Below are 16,497 nucleotides of genomic sequence, written 5' to 3' on the forward strand. Positions count from 1 at the left end.
GCAGTTAAAAATTTGAAGTTTGTTTTTCACAAAGCTTGGTTCCACTTAAAATCTGATGATTCTGTGGAAAGTCTCTACTAGGCTAGCTTGATAGTTAATTTGTGAAAATTAAACTCAGAGCAGCAAATAGGTCAAAACAAAAATTTAGTCTATTTGCGTTGGCTAAACTTTTTGTTTAAAAGTCTCCTTTTTTGCCATTCAGGTCAGATGGTCTCAGATGCTTGAAGCGTATCACTGACCTGCTGTAATATTGGCTGCTTGCTTCTTCCTTTTAGGAATGATCAGTCTGAAGGAAGAAGCTGTCGGTTTTACTTTGAGCATTTCAGAGAGGGTTTAGCCTCCGTGCTTGTCCAGATGTAACCAACAGGGTCTGGCCAAATGCTGCATAACAGCGTTCAGCCCACATGTGGACTTTTAGCTCCACTCAAAAAACAGCAGCAATATAGACTGATCTAAAAAGGAGACTGCCTGCTCTGAAAGAATCCAAACAGTGTAACCCCAGTGTGCTAGCTCTCTTTCAAATGCCTGTTAAACAGCAAACACAGAATTTGTGGATGGGGGAAACTTCACAAATCACACAGAAAAAATAACAGATTCTGGTAAATAGTAGTTGCTGATGTCTAATAGTAATTTGGGCTGTGTGTGGAATTCAGGTATTAAACTGAAGACATTTTTAGGAACTTTGGGTGAATTAGCTTGCTAGAGACAGAGAACCTATTTTCACCTGACTTTTTTTTTTTTTTTGCCACAGTCATTAATATCATGCCTGAGGTAGACATGAATGAACCATTGTTCCGTCAAAATTAAAAATTGAGAGGGCTTGCTGTTAACATGTACAGAAAAACATCTATTTGCACTTCCGCACTTCTAACTTGACATTGTTGATGAAACTCAGACACGAGTTCACAGCAGACTGAGTTGTGAAGTTAGAATTTAAATGTGGATGGATCAGCGTGGGGCTGTATTTTGAGCATTTGCTGTTGGTTGTGCTTCTGCGGGATTTTGCTCTGTGCTTCTCAGCTTGATGCGATGGGTTTACAACATGAAGCTCTCATTAGTGTTAATGGCAATGCTGCACTGGAAGTGCTGGAGAAAGGAACCACACGAAGCCACGGTCCAACCCAGTGAGTGCTGTAGTGGATGTCTGTCAAAATTCACAGCGCACCCAAATGAGAGATACAAGGGCAAGTCATATAAAGTAAATGGTAGATACAAAGAGCCAGAAAAGCATTTTAAAAGCTCTCTAAGGCATTTTTCTCTCCCTCTATTAAAGAGCCCATAGACTGTCCGAACAATAATGACTGGTTGTTGTTAAGGGTCCTGTATGAATACCAGGAAATGGCCATGAGATATTATTTCGGCTGCTTAAAAGCACAGCTTAGGCTGTATTATGAGAAAGAAATCTCAGCAATATGCTGGTGTTTTTGCCTTCACTGTCTTCACCGTTTTTGGTGGGGAAAAGGTGAATAGAGGAGCACTGATACATCCAGACTTCAGATTTATTACCCTTACCAGATGCTGAAAAGATAGAAGACTCTTAAAACCATTTTTCTGGGGGGCAGAGAGATTGGAGGGCTGACATCTGGGGCAGCTGAAATTTTATGTCCTTCCTAGAGGAAGCTGTGGCAGGTTTTTTGCCAGTGGATAATGTGCAGCTAGAAAATAATTCCACTGTGACTTGTAGAGAGATGCATCATTTTGCTACAAGCCAGCAGGCTGACCGACCGGCATCCTTTTCCCCGATGATTATTTGTATTACCCCTCTTTATTCCTCCAGCTCTCCTTTGACTTCAAAGAGGATTCACAACCTGCTTACTGTCAGACAGTGCAAACGTGATGTGAAGCCCCCTTGGAAAAGCAAATGTGCCACCCTGAGAGTTATTTTAGGGTCTAAGTTGCAATTTTGCTAAGAGTACTACAAAAATGGGCACGAAGAGGAGGGACTGGACTCCTGAGATTCTTACCTTTAAGGTCCAGGGACAACCAAGTAAATACAAGGTCTCTACTTCTACTCAGTACGTCATTTATTTACTAGTCTCCCGTTGTCACACTGGCATACCTATGATTCTGTTTGCTGTAGAAGATAAAACTACAATCTGCTTTCTGTGCTAGGTGTTCATTTGGGGGGGTTATTTTTGCTGTTGTTATTGATACATTGAAATATCCTAATTGTTAGACCAGAACTCTGCATTTTAGCTTACCGTAATTATAAAGCACGTGGCATTTGTGTTCAAACCAGGCCTGGTTCCCTCCCAGGGAGCAATTTCACTTTACAAAACCGGCTTATAATTAACTAAAGTTTGCCGCAGGAAATTACTTTGTCTTCTACATACTTCCTGCTTTAAATGAACCTGACTGTGGAAGAGGAAGTCCAGATTTAAAAACTATAGGTTGGTTATGGTGTTTGGAGGAAGGAACAGAAGGAGAGAGGCTACTGCATGAGGAGGTCTAGGATCCTGTGTGCAGATCTCTGCTCTGCGTTTGCAGAATGCCACCCTTTGTGCAGAAGAAGTCATTGATCATTTGGTTTTCATTTATCTTGGTTCCTGAAGTTTTCAAGTATCCTTTTCTCATCAGACAGCAGCTGACCAGAGACAAGGCTATCGTGCTGTATCCGGAGGGCTTCTAATGTTGTTTTCTGCAGTCACTGTCACTGTTACTTGGCACAACAAACGTTTCCCCACGTTGTGACAAAAAACTGTGCTAATGATAACAAACTGTAGCTCTCCTTGCTACTGCGGATGACTCAAAGGTTAATTCCAACTGCTTACATAATGGGCACATCCAGAGAATGCTTTCAGCAGCAGGGCATTTTGTAACTGGCATCTCAGTGTTAAATTTGTCTCTCTAACCTAAGTCAGACTGACTTTTGTCAGAGTACCATGTGTCAGTGAATACAACTCCATAGACGAGCACACGATGAAGATGGATGGGATGGAAAGCCTTCCTATCTTGTTCTGTTGAAAGATAATGCAATGGGGTATCATAGTTGGTCAAAGAAACAAAATAAAAAGATATTTTTTTTTTGAAGAGGAAGGAATTAAACAACAAGACAGAGGGAAATGTTCTATTTCACTTCCCCTGAGCAAACATGTAATTTCCATGATTTCTTTTTAATGACTCTCTTCTGAAGCTAGTAGGTACTGATTTATGAAAAGCTGTAAAAGATCAGGTGGAACCCTGCAGGACGTCGTTTACAGCTGCACGGATTGCAACCCATCTAATTTGTCTGGTAAAGTGTGAGCTCATGGTGCACATCACCCAGCCCATAAATTTCATGTTCAGACCTTCTGTCTAGGGGCTGGGTCAGGGGGGAAAAAACGTCAATGAGTGCAGATGCTCTGAAAGCCCAGCTTTCCCTTGACGCATGCGAGGAGACATCACAGGCTGTTTGCTGTGAGACAAATTCCAGTTCATTGATAAACTGCCCAGATGTCCTCTCTGAGGAGGAAAGTAACTAATTTTGGTTTGGAATCCTACAAGGAGAAAAATGATACTTTACAGTGCTGGTTATTCTGAGGTCACTTACATTAAAATTAGGTCATATTTTTTGTCCTGATGATACTTTGATCCAAGTAATAAACATAAAAGCTCTTCCAGGCCACTCTAATTCCTAATCCTAGAGAACTGTTCTATCTCAGCTTGTTTATGCCTTTTTTTTTTTCATTAGTGATTCTTGAGTCAGTCCTTATTTTAATAGATTTAAGTTGAAAAGACGTACTAGACTGGAAAAAAAATCTCCATGCTTTATCATTAAGTACACTTCATAAATACTCTTAATAAATGTCTTGGGATACCAGACGCTATACCCAGAAATCTATAAATAAAAAGTATTGGCTCTTTGTGGGACAAACAGTAGTTGAGGAGATTCGGGCTGTACAGCTACTGGATAAAAATAGCTTGATTTTCCCACCTGAGCCTTAAGCTGGAGTCTGTTTAAACCAGGGCAGGCTTCTGGTGTCTTCTGTCACCACGTTTCCTCCCAGTGGGAGTGAAGTCTGCAGTTGGAATCAGTGGTACCTCCAAAGTCCCTTGCAGAGGCAGCAGAGCCTGTCTTGCTGGGATCCAGACAAAAAAGAGTGGGCAAAAGAGCTTGGGCAGCTGCATCCATGCCCTGAGACCTGCTGAAGACTGGTGCTCAATCTGCAGAAGCATGTCCAGTTGTGATTTGCAAGTTACAATTTTCAAGCACCTGATAAGCTCTTCAGGTGTGTCCTCTTTCTTCCCAGAATGGAAGAAAGTATTAAAATCTTTCCCTGGTCTTGAAAGAAATCAGCTGGTTGATAGAGATTGGCATAATGTCAAGAGTAAAGGTGCTGTTTTATAGGTAGTCAATTCCAATAACTGCTGTATAGCAAAGCTGCACTGTTGTTTTTTTTTTCCTCTGAGAGAGTGGTCAGGAGCTGGAACAGGCTGCCCAGGGAGGTGGTGGAGTCACTGTTCCTGGAGGTGTTCAAGAAACATTTAGATGTGGTACTGAGGGACATGGTTTAGTGGGAGATATTGGTGATAGGTGGACGCTTGGGCCAGATGATCTTGGTGGTCTTTTCCAACCTTGGTGATTCTATAATTCTGTTATTCATCCAAGGTAAGAGGTAAAAGTCTAGGTTTCAGTGATGTGGTATTTCTTGATCAAAGTGCAAAGCAGATCGACTGCCAGGAGTATGCTATTCCAGAGCTACTGATCTTGGTGGAACTTAGTAAGGACTTGATTTGGGATTAAAAAGTTTTGTTTGGATTTTCTAGGCTTCGTAAGGGAGTTTAAATTTACTGGTGTTCGAACATTTGGCTCTCTCTGGGGTCCTTTACAAACTCTCCATTTGCCTTTATTTCAGCGATGAGAGATGGCTTAAGGTTGTGAGTGAAGAGGGTATTCTGAAGTCCAGATCAGTTCTCTAGCACCAGTAACTGTAACCGACCAGTTACAATGCAGCATCATGATCTTCAGATGATTGTGTTAGTCTAATCAACTCTCATTTTCACTATTTTCCAGTGACAGAAGTAATTTCAGATGGATTTAACTGTTGTAGTCAAATTGTATTTCAGATGATGTCACTAAGGTCACAGGGAAAAAAAAAAACAAACATACAAACAAATAAAAAAACCACAACTAGGGAACAAATGGGCTGTAAAGTTTCAAAGAGAGCTGCTTTGGATGACCTCTAAGTAAGCCTCCTATGCCTGTGAGTATCACCATCCTGAAATCACAGCCAAACGCATGCTTGGGTTTAAGACTGATGCAGACACCCATAAGGTACTTATCTTGAAATGGTATGCACACTTTTCTGAATGAGAACAAAAAAGATGCGTGGTATGAGTATATACTTTTCAGTGGAGGAAAAACTGTAGAAATAGAGTTGATTAGTATAATAACATCTGACTAATTGAGTAAGCCACTATTGTCCTAATTATCACTGAGAGAGAAAGGTAATTGGAATTAGTGGGACATCTTGCAGAAATTGCTTTTCAGGGGCTTCCTGTGCTACCAGGAAGAGAGCAGGTCAGTGAGGATTGATTGACTGCTGAGGACAAGAGCAGGGTGTCTCATCCAAGCAGCCTTCCTGGAAGGCGTTTTTTCAGAGTGGACAAATCTTCTGCTTAGAAATGCATTTCTCTCTCCGTGGACTGCAACAAATGGTACAGAATGCTATCTGGGCATAGCTGCTGGGCTGGAAATTATTTTAAACCTCAATGCCATCGTATACTCTCAAAACTGTGAAAACAGGAATCCTCCTACCAGACTGAAAAGGAATTCTGGATCAATTTAGGAACAACTCTTGCACCATATGCAATATGCAGCTTGCAAGTTTGGCTACCATAATTTCTCCCTGTTGAAAAAATTACATATTTTATCTTTTTATTTTCAGAAGTATTTTTTCATCTCAATAGCTTCTAGGTAGAATGAAACTTCTGGAAAATGGCTTAAATGGGCAAGGAAATGTGGAGATGAGTTTTGTTTGATTCCTTGATTTTATTTTGTTTCTTATTGATTTTTTAATTGTTTTCTAAGTAATGAACATGGAAGTAAATTAGTTCAGTTTAACATCCTTCATGAGCACCAACCTCATTTCAAAGGCAGGTGATGATTCAGTTCACACTTTCAGATTATTTATATTATATTCTTATGCCAGTTTCATCCTTAGGATGAGCACAATCTCAAACTACAAACTGAAGAATACAGGTCTCGTGTGGCTGCAATTGTCTCAATTCACTTACTGTCTGATTTTTAGAATTGATACAATGTGTATGCCACTAGTGTCTTATTTTATATGGTTCTACCTTAATAGCACCACCTAGGAGTTTTTGGAGGGCTGCAATACTACAAACATTTGATATGTGTAACTTCTGCCAAAACACTGAACTTGAAGTTTAGAGTGTGCATCATTGTAGTGACTAGTATATTGTCTGGGACTAAGTGAATCACATAAATATACTCTAAATTAGGCTTGTCTTTGCTAATACTTAAACACATTAAATTGTAGTGTAATATTGTGCTCCATGAACTTGTGATGCATCGGTGATTTGAAACCAGGGCTTGAGAAGCTGGTGCTCTTAAGCAAGGTGACTGCACAGTGTTTGTCAAAGCTGTCAGCGTGAATATATGTGGCCTCGGTGGCAGATAAATTCTACAGATAAGCCAAAAACTGCATGTAGCCTGGGAGCTCCGACTGATGCAAATGATAAGTTTAGACACAAAATGAATCCATATTCATGTCTGATCCATAACTTTCACCATATTATTCTTCATTTCAGGCCATCAAATCTTCTCCTGGACCAAAGTAACATTGACATTTCAGCCTTCCGCACGACAGGTGATTGGCTCAATGGTTTTCGAACAGGCCAATGCAAAGGCATTTTCACGGGTGTGGAGTACAGCTCCTGTGATACAATAGCCAAGATTTCCACAGAGTAAGTTCAAAATAACCACAGCCTTTCATCACTGGTTAGAGCTAGAGGTTCACATTTAAACATAAGCATAAGAGTAGCATTTTAATAGTCAGCTTCCTTTTTTTTTTTAGCTAAAATAATATTATGTTTAATGGAAAAAAATGTAGCTTACTGTAGTAGTTGTAATACACATGAAGGAAACCTGTGCTGATTACGTGAAGGCCACTATCCCATAACTCTTTCTCACTAATGTCAAGGAAATTCCAGTTTCTTCAGATATGGCAGGACTGTGCGTAGTTTGGTATAAGAGCATTTGTTGCCTTCACTCACAGTTTAGTAGTTGTTTTGTGGTTGTTAATAATCTGCCTGTATCTGTGGTTTCCCCACAGCTGTCATGTGTGCCTTTTTTGCCCATCCCATATTCCATCAACCCGTGTGCCACAGAGCAAGCACTATGTAGCTGCTTTCCTCCTACATGCTAATAGCTACTTAGGGGCCGAACTCCCTCCTGCCTTCCATTTTGACAGTTAATCATTCTAAGCTTGAAAGTTTAAAGCTTGAAAGTTTAAAGCTTGAAAGTTTAAAACTTGAAAGTTCATACATTAAAATGCAGTGTGACAAGGAAGAGTATGGTGGTGTTCTCTTTGCACCTGAAAAGGTATCAAGTACAATTATGAACTTACTGTACAAGAAAATCTTGACTCCCCATTGGGCTCACTGGATACAAGACCAGTTATGAAGAAGTAGCCAACAGCTGCAGGGCTGATAATTAAACACATCAATGCCATTAATTAGTGTATTATTGCAACTATAAAAAGGCTGATAATGGGTTTTTATGACAATTACCCTTTGGGGACAGTGTAGAAATCCTCCAGGAATGCCCAGTTTCCTGCGAGCAACTGTTTAATGAGCCCTTGGCAAGTGTTAAACTGCTTCTGTATTGCACAATGAACAAAGAGAATGAGCTGCCTGAAGAAACAAGGAGTGATAATGGCAGTAGGCACGAGAAGTTTAGGCATGGTGCTGATTCTGAGGATGAGACAACTGTTCAGATGGCTTGGCACATAAAGTCAAAATGTCCACTGGTCGGGAAGAATAATCATATTGATAGGGGGATGGTCGAGGGGCTTAAGATTGCAGCTGGCCCAGAAGTAGCCCCCTGTGTGTACACCACTGGCAAACACTGCTTCATTGTCCATTCTTGCAGGTAAGCAAACACAGCAGGGCTAAATGAGTTTTTACATTTTTTTGCAGCCTCCTGCTGTCTTCAAACAATGGCTCTCAGTATTCTTCGTACCAGGATTTGTTTCAGCAGCATTCCTGTACCTGGAGGCTCATCCAGTGCATCTGTATAAGATGAGCGAGTTGATTGCTCTCTGCTCACATCAGCTCTAGGAAGCACAGAGGCAGGATGCTCACTCATCTAGTGCATGTTCTCTTTTTTTTTCCAGTGACATGAAGAAAATCGGTGTTACAGTTGTGGGACCTCAAAAGAAGATTGTTAGCAGTATCAAAACTCTAGAAACTCATACGAAGAACAGCCCTGTCCCTGTGTAAGGTACCAAAATGGCATCGTTGAGGACAGAAAAAAGAAAAGTTGCATCAAAGGGCAAAAACGATGGCTGATAAACGGCATGGTTTATCACTTTGCAACAGTTTTGGAAACATAATGGTTGAAATTTCAAACCCACTAAGACACTCGAATATTGAGTATAAATGCCTTAAAAATAGGAGCGAACTTGTTTTCTATCTGTTAATCCTAAAGGGTGGGTGCTCTTAAATGACTGTTAATGCAGATAGTAAATTTCAAAAGAAAAAAAATATGTAAAAAATCCTTCCAAGTAAAAAACAATGATACTAAAATCTAGAGCCATTTGAATATTAAGTGACTGAATAACACGAAAAACCCAAGGACAAAAGCTGTGTATTTGATCTATACAGCAAACAAGAAGAAAGAAAGACTTACAGTATTTTTATACAGAAGAGATCTGTAACAGGTATTTTATTTCTTTAAAAGCAAGGAAAATAGAGGACTATACCTCACAACCTGTCTGGCCGTATTTACTATAATGTCTTTGTAACATGCTATTTGAGCTTAAGAAACGAATACAGAAATTAAATTTGTAGTGACTGAGTTAGTTGGCAAAAGATTTTCACCATTATGTTAGCTTCCCTAATTGTGTTCATTTAAATAGAAAAAAAAAAGTCTTAATTCTTAAAAGACTTATTTATTTCCTTTGTTTTTTTTCCATTATTGTTTATATTTATGCTTAAATACCTTAACCTGGCTGTATTATTGACAAGTGCCAAATGTTATCAAAACTTCATTGTTTTAACCTGACAAATTGTGTGAGGGTTACTTACTTGATTATTTCACACTCACAACATCATATAGAAAGTATAGAAGGAAAGAAAGATGGTCTTTTTTATAGCTCCAACCCTAGGCAAAGCATCGGGACTTGCTGAGATTTCTTTCCTTTGCAGTGAGTGATTTTTTAACCTGGGCTTGAATTCTGGCAGAATTGCATGTCCATTGATCTCCAGATCAATACCTGGCCTGGCCAACCACATGTATTTCCTTTGCTTCCCAAAGGCCTGATTTCATGTCAGATACAGCAAAGGACTGCTGTCTTCAGATCCTGTTCAGGTGGGAGATTTGCCTAGCAAATGTAAGAGTGTATCCTGCATGATCTGAGAGTGCTTTTTGAGCTTGCTGAGGAACTATGCATTTCTGTCTTCCATCTCATGGGCTCTGCTCCCCGTGCTGGTAACTGGGAGTTGTATTACCATGTAGGCAGCCAAGAATGGTTGAAGAGGATGATTTAAGCTCCTGCAGTGGGAGTGTGGCTTGTAATTTTGCCTAATTCTGATCCTGAAGACCTCTGTCCAGATGCTGCGATCCTTCAGAGGCCTTGCTTTTTGGTTCAGGTTCCTTGGGCACCTGTGTTTGCCACTCAATATGGCTGGAGCCACCTCAGTCTTGACAGGGCTAAAAATTAGTTCATGGCCTGTTGTGTGGCAATGTGAGAGCCCAGAAACCACAGCACTTGCAAGGGTGTGCTTTGGTAGGTGTCCCAGTATAACCAAAACCAACAGACTCCATCCAAAAGGTATTTAGGGAGACCATTCACATTTCCTGGTTGAAAAAGGAACCTAAAGGAGGGGATAAGAGTCTTCCCCCATCTTCAGCATCTTCCCAGTAGTGAGCTCTTAATTTCCTGAGTATGTTAATCCTGGCTCTGAGCAGACACAGCTCTTTCCTCTGAAAATGAGGTTTTTAAGTCGCAGTGTGAAGCATTTCTAGTGCTGCATACAGGCCAGTTTGTTCATGCCCCCCTGGATTTCCACCTTGCCATTTTTAAATTTAAACCTGATTCTAATGAGTAACAGTGAGTCACTGGCAGTCCAAGACTGGAGGCGAGGCAGACTTGTGTGTGGCATGCCACCTTCTGCTGTGCAGTTAACCTTGTTGTCTACTTTTCTTTGTAGTGTTGGTCTGGTTTTTGAAGCTCCTTGTAGCACAGGGCACATAAATAAGGGAAAAATCAGTTCCTGGGATTTGTGTGGCTGAATCAGCTTATAAATTGTTTTTATTGGGTCCAAGACTTTCCAAATGTAGAGCAAAAGCATTTATCACACATTAATAAATAGAAGCAGAGTTAGGGGCAGTGAGCGTGCTGTAAAGGATTGCATTTGAAATGCACCCACAGGATGATATTTAGTGTTTTCTGAAAGAAAAAGTGAAGGAGTTTTAAAGTAAGTTGAAATAAAAAATGTAAAGTGGAAAAAAAAAGAAAAGGAAGCACTTATGATGCAAAGAAGACTTCTTATGTACTACAATCTATTGTGAAATACAGCATGCTAAATACAAAAGCTGTATTTTCAGTTGCTTAGTTCACCCAGAATCTTTCTTTTGCTCAGTTCAAGATTGCTCTATCAGACATTCCTGGTGAATTTAAAAGTTCACTAAAATCCATTTGCAGACAGTGTGTGTGGGGACAGTGTTTTCCAACATATTTCTCCTGACGTTTCTCTTCAGCTTCATTCTGAAGAGTAGGGGAGGATGGGCTGAGGTGGGAGGAAGAGGCCTCTGAAATGCTCCTGAAAACACAGAGCTGGTTCTTAGAGTTTTAGATTATAACTGAAAATTTAGCACCAACCACTCCTAATCTTCTCATAGTACCATGTCATGTTCCTTGCCCACTATTTGAGCATGCTCAGCATAAGAAATTAAATCTTACTGATGCTTGGGAAAAAAGAAACTCATTTTTGCTTTTCTTTGCTATTAGGAGTAGAGTGTTTTAAAATACATTTAGTTTTTTTCTCCCTGTCAAAAGTTGATTTTGTACTGTAAGTGGCCTCTGTTGCAAGCATCCTATACTCCCTTTCCCCATGTACATATGTATACATAGCAGTGTACAATTCTTCATTGTGGAGTAGAGATACTAGAATTTGTGTGGCCATCTTCCTGTACAGGACTTGCATTGATTACCGACATCAAGCAAAATGCAACAGCTCATAAAATGTCGTATCATATTATTGGGTTTGTATCTTTAAATATAGTTTCCATTTTATTTATTTCTGTTAACATATCTAGTTTTGTGCTGTTACTTAGCATTCAATAAGCAATGTATAGATGTGATTTGATTGGCAATATGTATTTACTTTAACTTGTATTTCAAAGCATTACTTACTCATTTAGTTTATATATTGTGCAATTGTAGATGGCCTCTTACTAATGTAAAATGATTTGTAGTGGAAACATTTATATTTTTATAATAAACATAATGAAAGTATTTTTTACATACTGGAATACTGAGGTGATTGCTTGGAAGACAAAGTAAATTTATTTGATTAGAAAAGTGTGATAAAATTGTAATTAAATATGGATAAATTCTGAGTGTTAAAGCATGGGTTCGGAGTGAAAGCTAGATATTGCCTATATTATCTGTTAAAAGAAGCAAGTAGTGCAGGTTCTAAATAGACAGACCAGCATTTGTGCTAAACCGACTTACATCAGTCAAAGACTTTACTTTCTCCATGGATACAGGAAAACATCGTCTACTACAGCCTGCCTATGGGATACTGAAAAAGCTGTCATTTATTTTAGTTGTGTCAACTATTTCCAAACTTCTGCATTTTTTCTTCCCTTGCCAGTGGACCTCTTTTCATCTTATAACTATGTTAAATCCAGTAAAAGATGTAATTTTCAACAAAATAAAAAAGCCCACCACTTACAGTAGTTTAACCCCATGATCATTTCTTGCCTCTGAGTATCTGTGTTAGATAATATTTTGCTCCTGTTTTGTTGTGTCCCTACCAAGTTACTTCTGTATGATTCTCTGAAGTGCAGTGTCTTTGAAAATGCCAACATCAATTTGCATCTCAGGAATTATCTTCCCAGGAACATACAAGCGGTATGAATGTTCACCAAAACTAGTTAAAACTACTTGAAGAGTGAAGTTACAGGCCTTTCTGTACCATAAATGATTTTGCATGCTTTTGTATGTTACTGTGCTTACCAGGACAAAATAATGAATGCTACACCTGTCCTGGAGTGTATAAGTTGATAAATTATATGGACATGGATGAGCCATATGTTTTGGGGGGCATTTTGTCTTGTTATCTTCAGTAGAAGTGTGAATCACCAAAAGCAGCTACCCAAAATATACAGACAAAAATTTGACTTAACTTTAAACAGCCACCTTTTCTTCTGAACACCAGTGTCCCTCAAGCCATGCTGCAGTGGGTACATACCTTGTCATTTTAAATTCTAATGAGGGAATTTTGATTGTAGACTTGAAGGACAGGGATGCAGCTCTGTCTCATCTGTGCTATGTGCAAACTGTTTGCATCGCAAATAGGTCTCACTTCAGCACTTGTGTTAGGTTGACTTGTGTCTGTCCCTTTAGCATGATCTGGTACATTGTGTTTGCATTATATCCCAAAGGGCACAGTGGATATTAATGCTTACATAACAGTTGCATTTATTGTAAAATGGTATTTGTGTTTGCAGCCAATTCTGGAACAACAGTAGGATACATTCAAATGAATGGAGTAGAGCAAGAAAATGTCTTCCAGCCCACTGCCATGTCACTGCTCAAATCTGGATGTAAAAATTGCTGATAATCAGTTCCATAAACATAGATACACTTTTTTTTTTAGAATTTCAAAGTGACTTTTTTCCACGTAGCATTCCTTCTTAAGGATGATGTCCAGATGTAGTTATCTAAACCAGTAAAAGCCTAAGCAGTGCCAAGTGAAATCAGACAATTACTTCTGCTGTCTTACATATACTGCTCCTGTTAATATAAATATCCACACTTCCCTTCATTTTCTGAGCCTCTGTAATTCCTCAGATCCTTTCCAAGCCACCACTGCCTGATCAGCAATTCCCCATTTGTACGTGTGGTCTCAGATCTTTTTCAGTCGTCAGTCCAATTCTTTGTGTAATTCTAAATGAATTTTAATCTTATAATGTAAAAATATTTCTCTTAGAAATAATTGTCTCAGCCTTATTTCATGCACATACTGTATAATCATGCACATGCTCATCATACCAGTTACTAATGCAAACTGTGAACAGCACGAAAACACAAAGAACAGGCTTTTCTTGGCTTCTTTGTTAGACTTTTCAGATGGCCAGAAAAGCTCTGATAAATGATAAGTACTCAGTAAGTAAGATTTTTCAGCTCACTATGCATTCACATTGCAGCGATTTCATAATAGCCCATATTTCCCCAGTTAGCTCATAAGAATGTCATGTGAGACAGCACCAGAAGTCTTACTAAAGACAAGATAAATCACATCTACTAGTTTTTAGATTATCCTGTCACAGAAATAAATTAGGCTGGTTTGACATGATTTGTTTATTCTTGACAAATCTGAGTTGGTTTCTTAAGACCTTGTAATCCTGCAGCTGCATAGAAATGTATTGTGTGATATTTATATCTTTCTGGATATTGAGGTTAGCATACCTAGTCTTTAATTGCCTGGCTCTTCTTCTCTTCCCTTTTTAAAGGTCACCATGATCTTTGCTCTTCTCCAGTCAGCTGAACTCCCATCTTCCCTCATGCAGATCAAAATGACTTCTCCAAGAGTACAGCCAGTGGCTACCCTTGGACTAGTTCTTCAAGTTCATACCTGTAAATCACACAGATTCTGAAAAGCTGAAAGCATCATTCTGACTTGGAGGATTCCTAATTCTAAAATAAAAGTTAAATATATATGGGCAGATATTTCTACTACATGCCCAGGATTTCAACTTCTATCTTGAACTTTTGCAAGCAAGCAAGCAAGCAACCTAGAGTCACTATTAAAGAAACATAGTAAAATCTGGTTGATCAGCAAGTTTCTTTATTTGTTTTTAATTGGACTGAACAAGTGTGGTAAATCACTGCTATATGACTTTGAGGCTAGATGATAAAGTCAAGTATCCTATGAAGGTAGTTGAGATCTGCTGTCTGGGATCATTAGAAATCTGTTAATTCATTCTGCTGCTATAGACATAAAGGGGGAAATATCCTTTATCTCCACTCCTCTTGCATCCAATTTATCCTAATATTATTAGAAAGCTTCATTTCTAAATCTCTTCAGTAAAGTGGCCCACTTGAGTTTACCATGGGTTTGTAATTAATACTCTTTCAAAAGTGTACGTGTGCAACTGAGTGAAATAACCAGAGCTTTGTGAATCATGCTTATTATCTGGGGAAACAGGGAAGCAGATTTTAAGCTTGTATGCGAGCTGATTCATCACTAAGCCATGAAACGTACCTGAAATTACCATTTCAGCGGTGGTAAAGTAGGTCGTGGTGTAAAGCGCCAGACATGAGATCTGAGGCACCCATAAAAGTCATCATCCTCTGCATGTAAAGTGCCTGTAGGCTGATCCTCTAATAAATGCTGCATGTCATTCCCAGAAGAAACTTTGCGGTACATTGAGACTGCCTCTCCACTGTCGTAGTTCATGTGCTTCTGACCTGCTGAGAAGCCTTGTCTGAGGCTAAAGCACTGCATCTTCAGCAGTCCAGCCAAACAGCATCCATCTTGGCAGGACTACGATCTTCACCCCAAAACATTGCACCCACCTTAGGCCAGCTCACCTCACAGGGCTGAATTTCTCCTCTTGGCACAAAGCCCACAAAGATGAAAATTGAGTATTTAGTCTCACCACATTCACATGAGCTTGGAGTATAATGTAATTTTAAGGCCCTGAGATGAAGCCAGGAAAAACATATATGTGTTAAAAGTAATTAGTTTGAATTAAAAAATTAAAAAAGAAAATGGAATTCTGGTACCTTTGTGAAGCTCTCTTGCCAAGGATTTGAATAAGCAGCTCTGAGGCCAATTTTCCTGTCTCCCTCTTCACAGCAGGAGCAAGTCCTTGGGTGTAGTTTACACCTTGAAGCGATTTCACAGGGTGGCTCGCTCCCTTATCGTAGTCCTTTCATTACTCTGAGATCTCTCATCTTCCCTTATACAGTGCAACAGCCCCAAATATAGGCTTGATACCCAAACATTTTGCATGCCAAAGCTCTCCTTTCTCCTACAGACTTTTCTTGGTGCCCCCATTGCCTGACATGCCCACTATGCACGTCCCAAACCTATCAGTGGATGGCTTACACCCATCATGGCTTGTAGCCCAACCAGCCAGAGAACCCAAAAATCAGGCTTGGGAATGACCAAATCAGTATTTCAACATTTGCCCTGATAGTTACTTGCCTTGCTGTGCTTTCCATTCCTGATCTCTTGCCATGCAAGTTTGACTGTGGATTCCCACCGGACGTTTAAATGTACATGTAATGTTTTCCTCATAAATCACGTTCAGTGTAGACATTTCTTCACACATAGGATTTAGAGTGGTAGAATAATAATTTTAGCCAGAGAATGGTATCATTTTAGTAGGAACAGATGATGCTTTGACAAAAAAGCAGAAAAAAGAAAGAAAAAAACCAACAAAAATTCAGGTTGCTGGGGGGGGCAGTGCCTCCCAAATTTGAACACTGACTAGGCATCTCGCCTGCACAAAGGTGAGTGAAACCGAGCTCCTTGCTGTTCTCCCTATCTCTTGTTTCATCTCCAGGTTGCTTTTTTGCATGGCTAGCTGGATATTTGCTAGCAGGTTTGATCACTGAGAAAGCATGCAGCCTCTCCTCAGGCTGGCTGTCAGCTAATTAACACTAATGATTCCCTGCTTTTAGCATTCCACTTTAAAGTTGCATCACCTTTTCTTATTTTACTATTTTTAATCTCTTTCCTTCTCTCTCATAAAATTTTTGTTTGGGGCTTTAGTGGAGGACTAATCCACAATCCCCAATTGTATATACTTTTTTTAATAGTTATGCCTCATTAACTGAGTTAATACTTGCCTAATTGTAGTAGCAAAGCAATAAAATCCAATCCCTCCAAAAATGTGATACTGTAACTTCCTTTCCTCTAACTGATGGTGCGCTGGGCTACCTGCCAGGGAAGCCAAATGGAAATAGGAAACAACAAGAACAAATAAGTTTTCTTTCTGAGGTTTAGATGTAGATGTTTCCTTGGTTGCTTTTTTCCTCTTCTGTCATTGCTTGTTTCATTTTTCTTTCTCTTTTTTTTCCCACCTTTCAT

The 16,497-nt window shown here is 39.4% G+C and overlaps 1 protein-coding gene across 4 annotated transcripts in view; it reads left to right on the top strand.

Annotated features, from left to right (window-relative positions):
- EPHA3 (EPH receptor A3) overlaps positions 1-12,141 on the top strand; it is a 216,107-nt gene extending 203,966 nt beyond the window's left edge. For all 4 annotated transcript variants that reach the window (XM_021401433.1, XM_021401442.1, XM_021401453.1 and 1 more), the window contains 2 exons: positions 6,754-6,909; positions 8,340-12,141. In XM_021401433.1, the coding sequence (XP_021257108.1) occupies positions 6,754-6,909; positions 8,340-8,445 (262 nt within the window). In that variant the 3' untranslated portion in view covers positions 8,446-12,141. The remainder of the gene's footprint in view (positions 1-6,753; positions 6,910-8,339) is intronic.

The sequence above is a fragment of the Numida meleagris genome, chromosome 1, assembly GCF_002078875.1.
Source record: "Numida meleagris isolate 19003 breed g44 Domestic line chromosome 1, NumMel1.0, whole genome shotgun sequence".
Classification (NCBI taxonomy): domain Eukaryota; kingdom Metazoa; phylum Chordata; class Aves; order Galliformes; family Numididae; genus Numida; species Numida meleagris.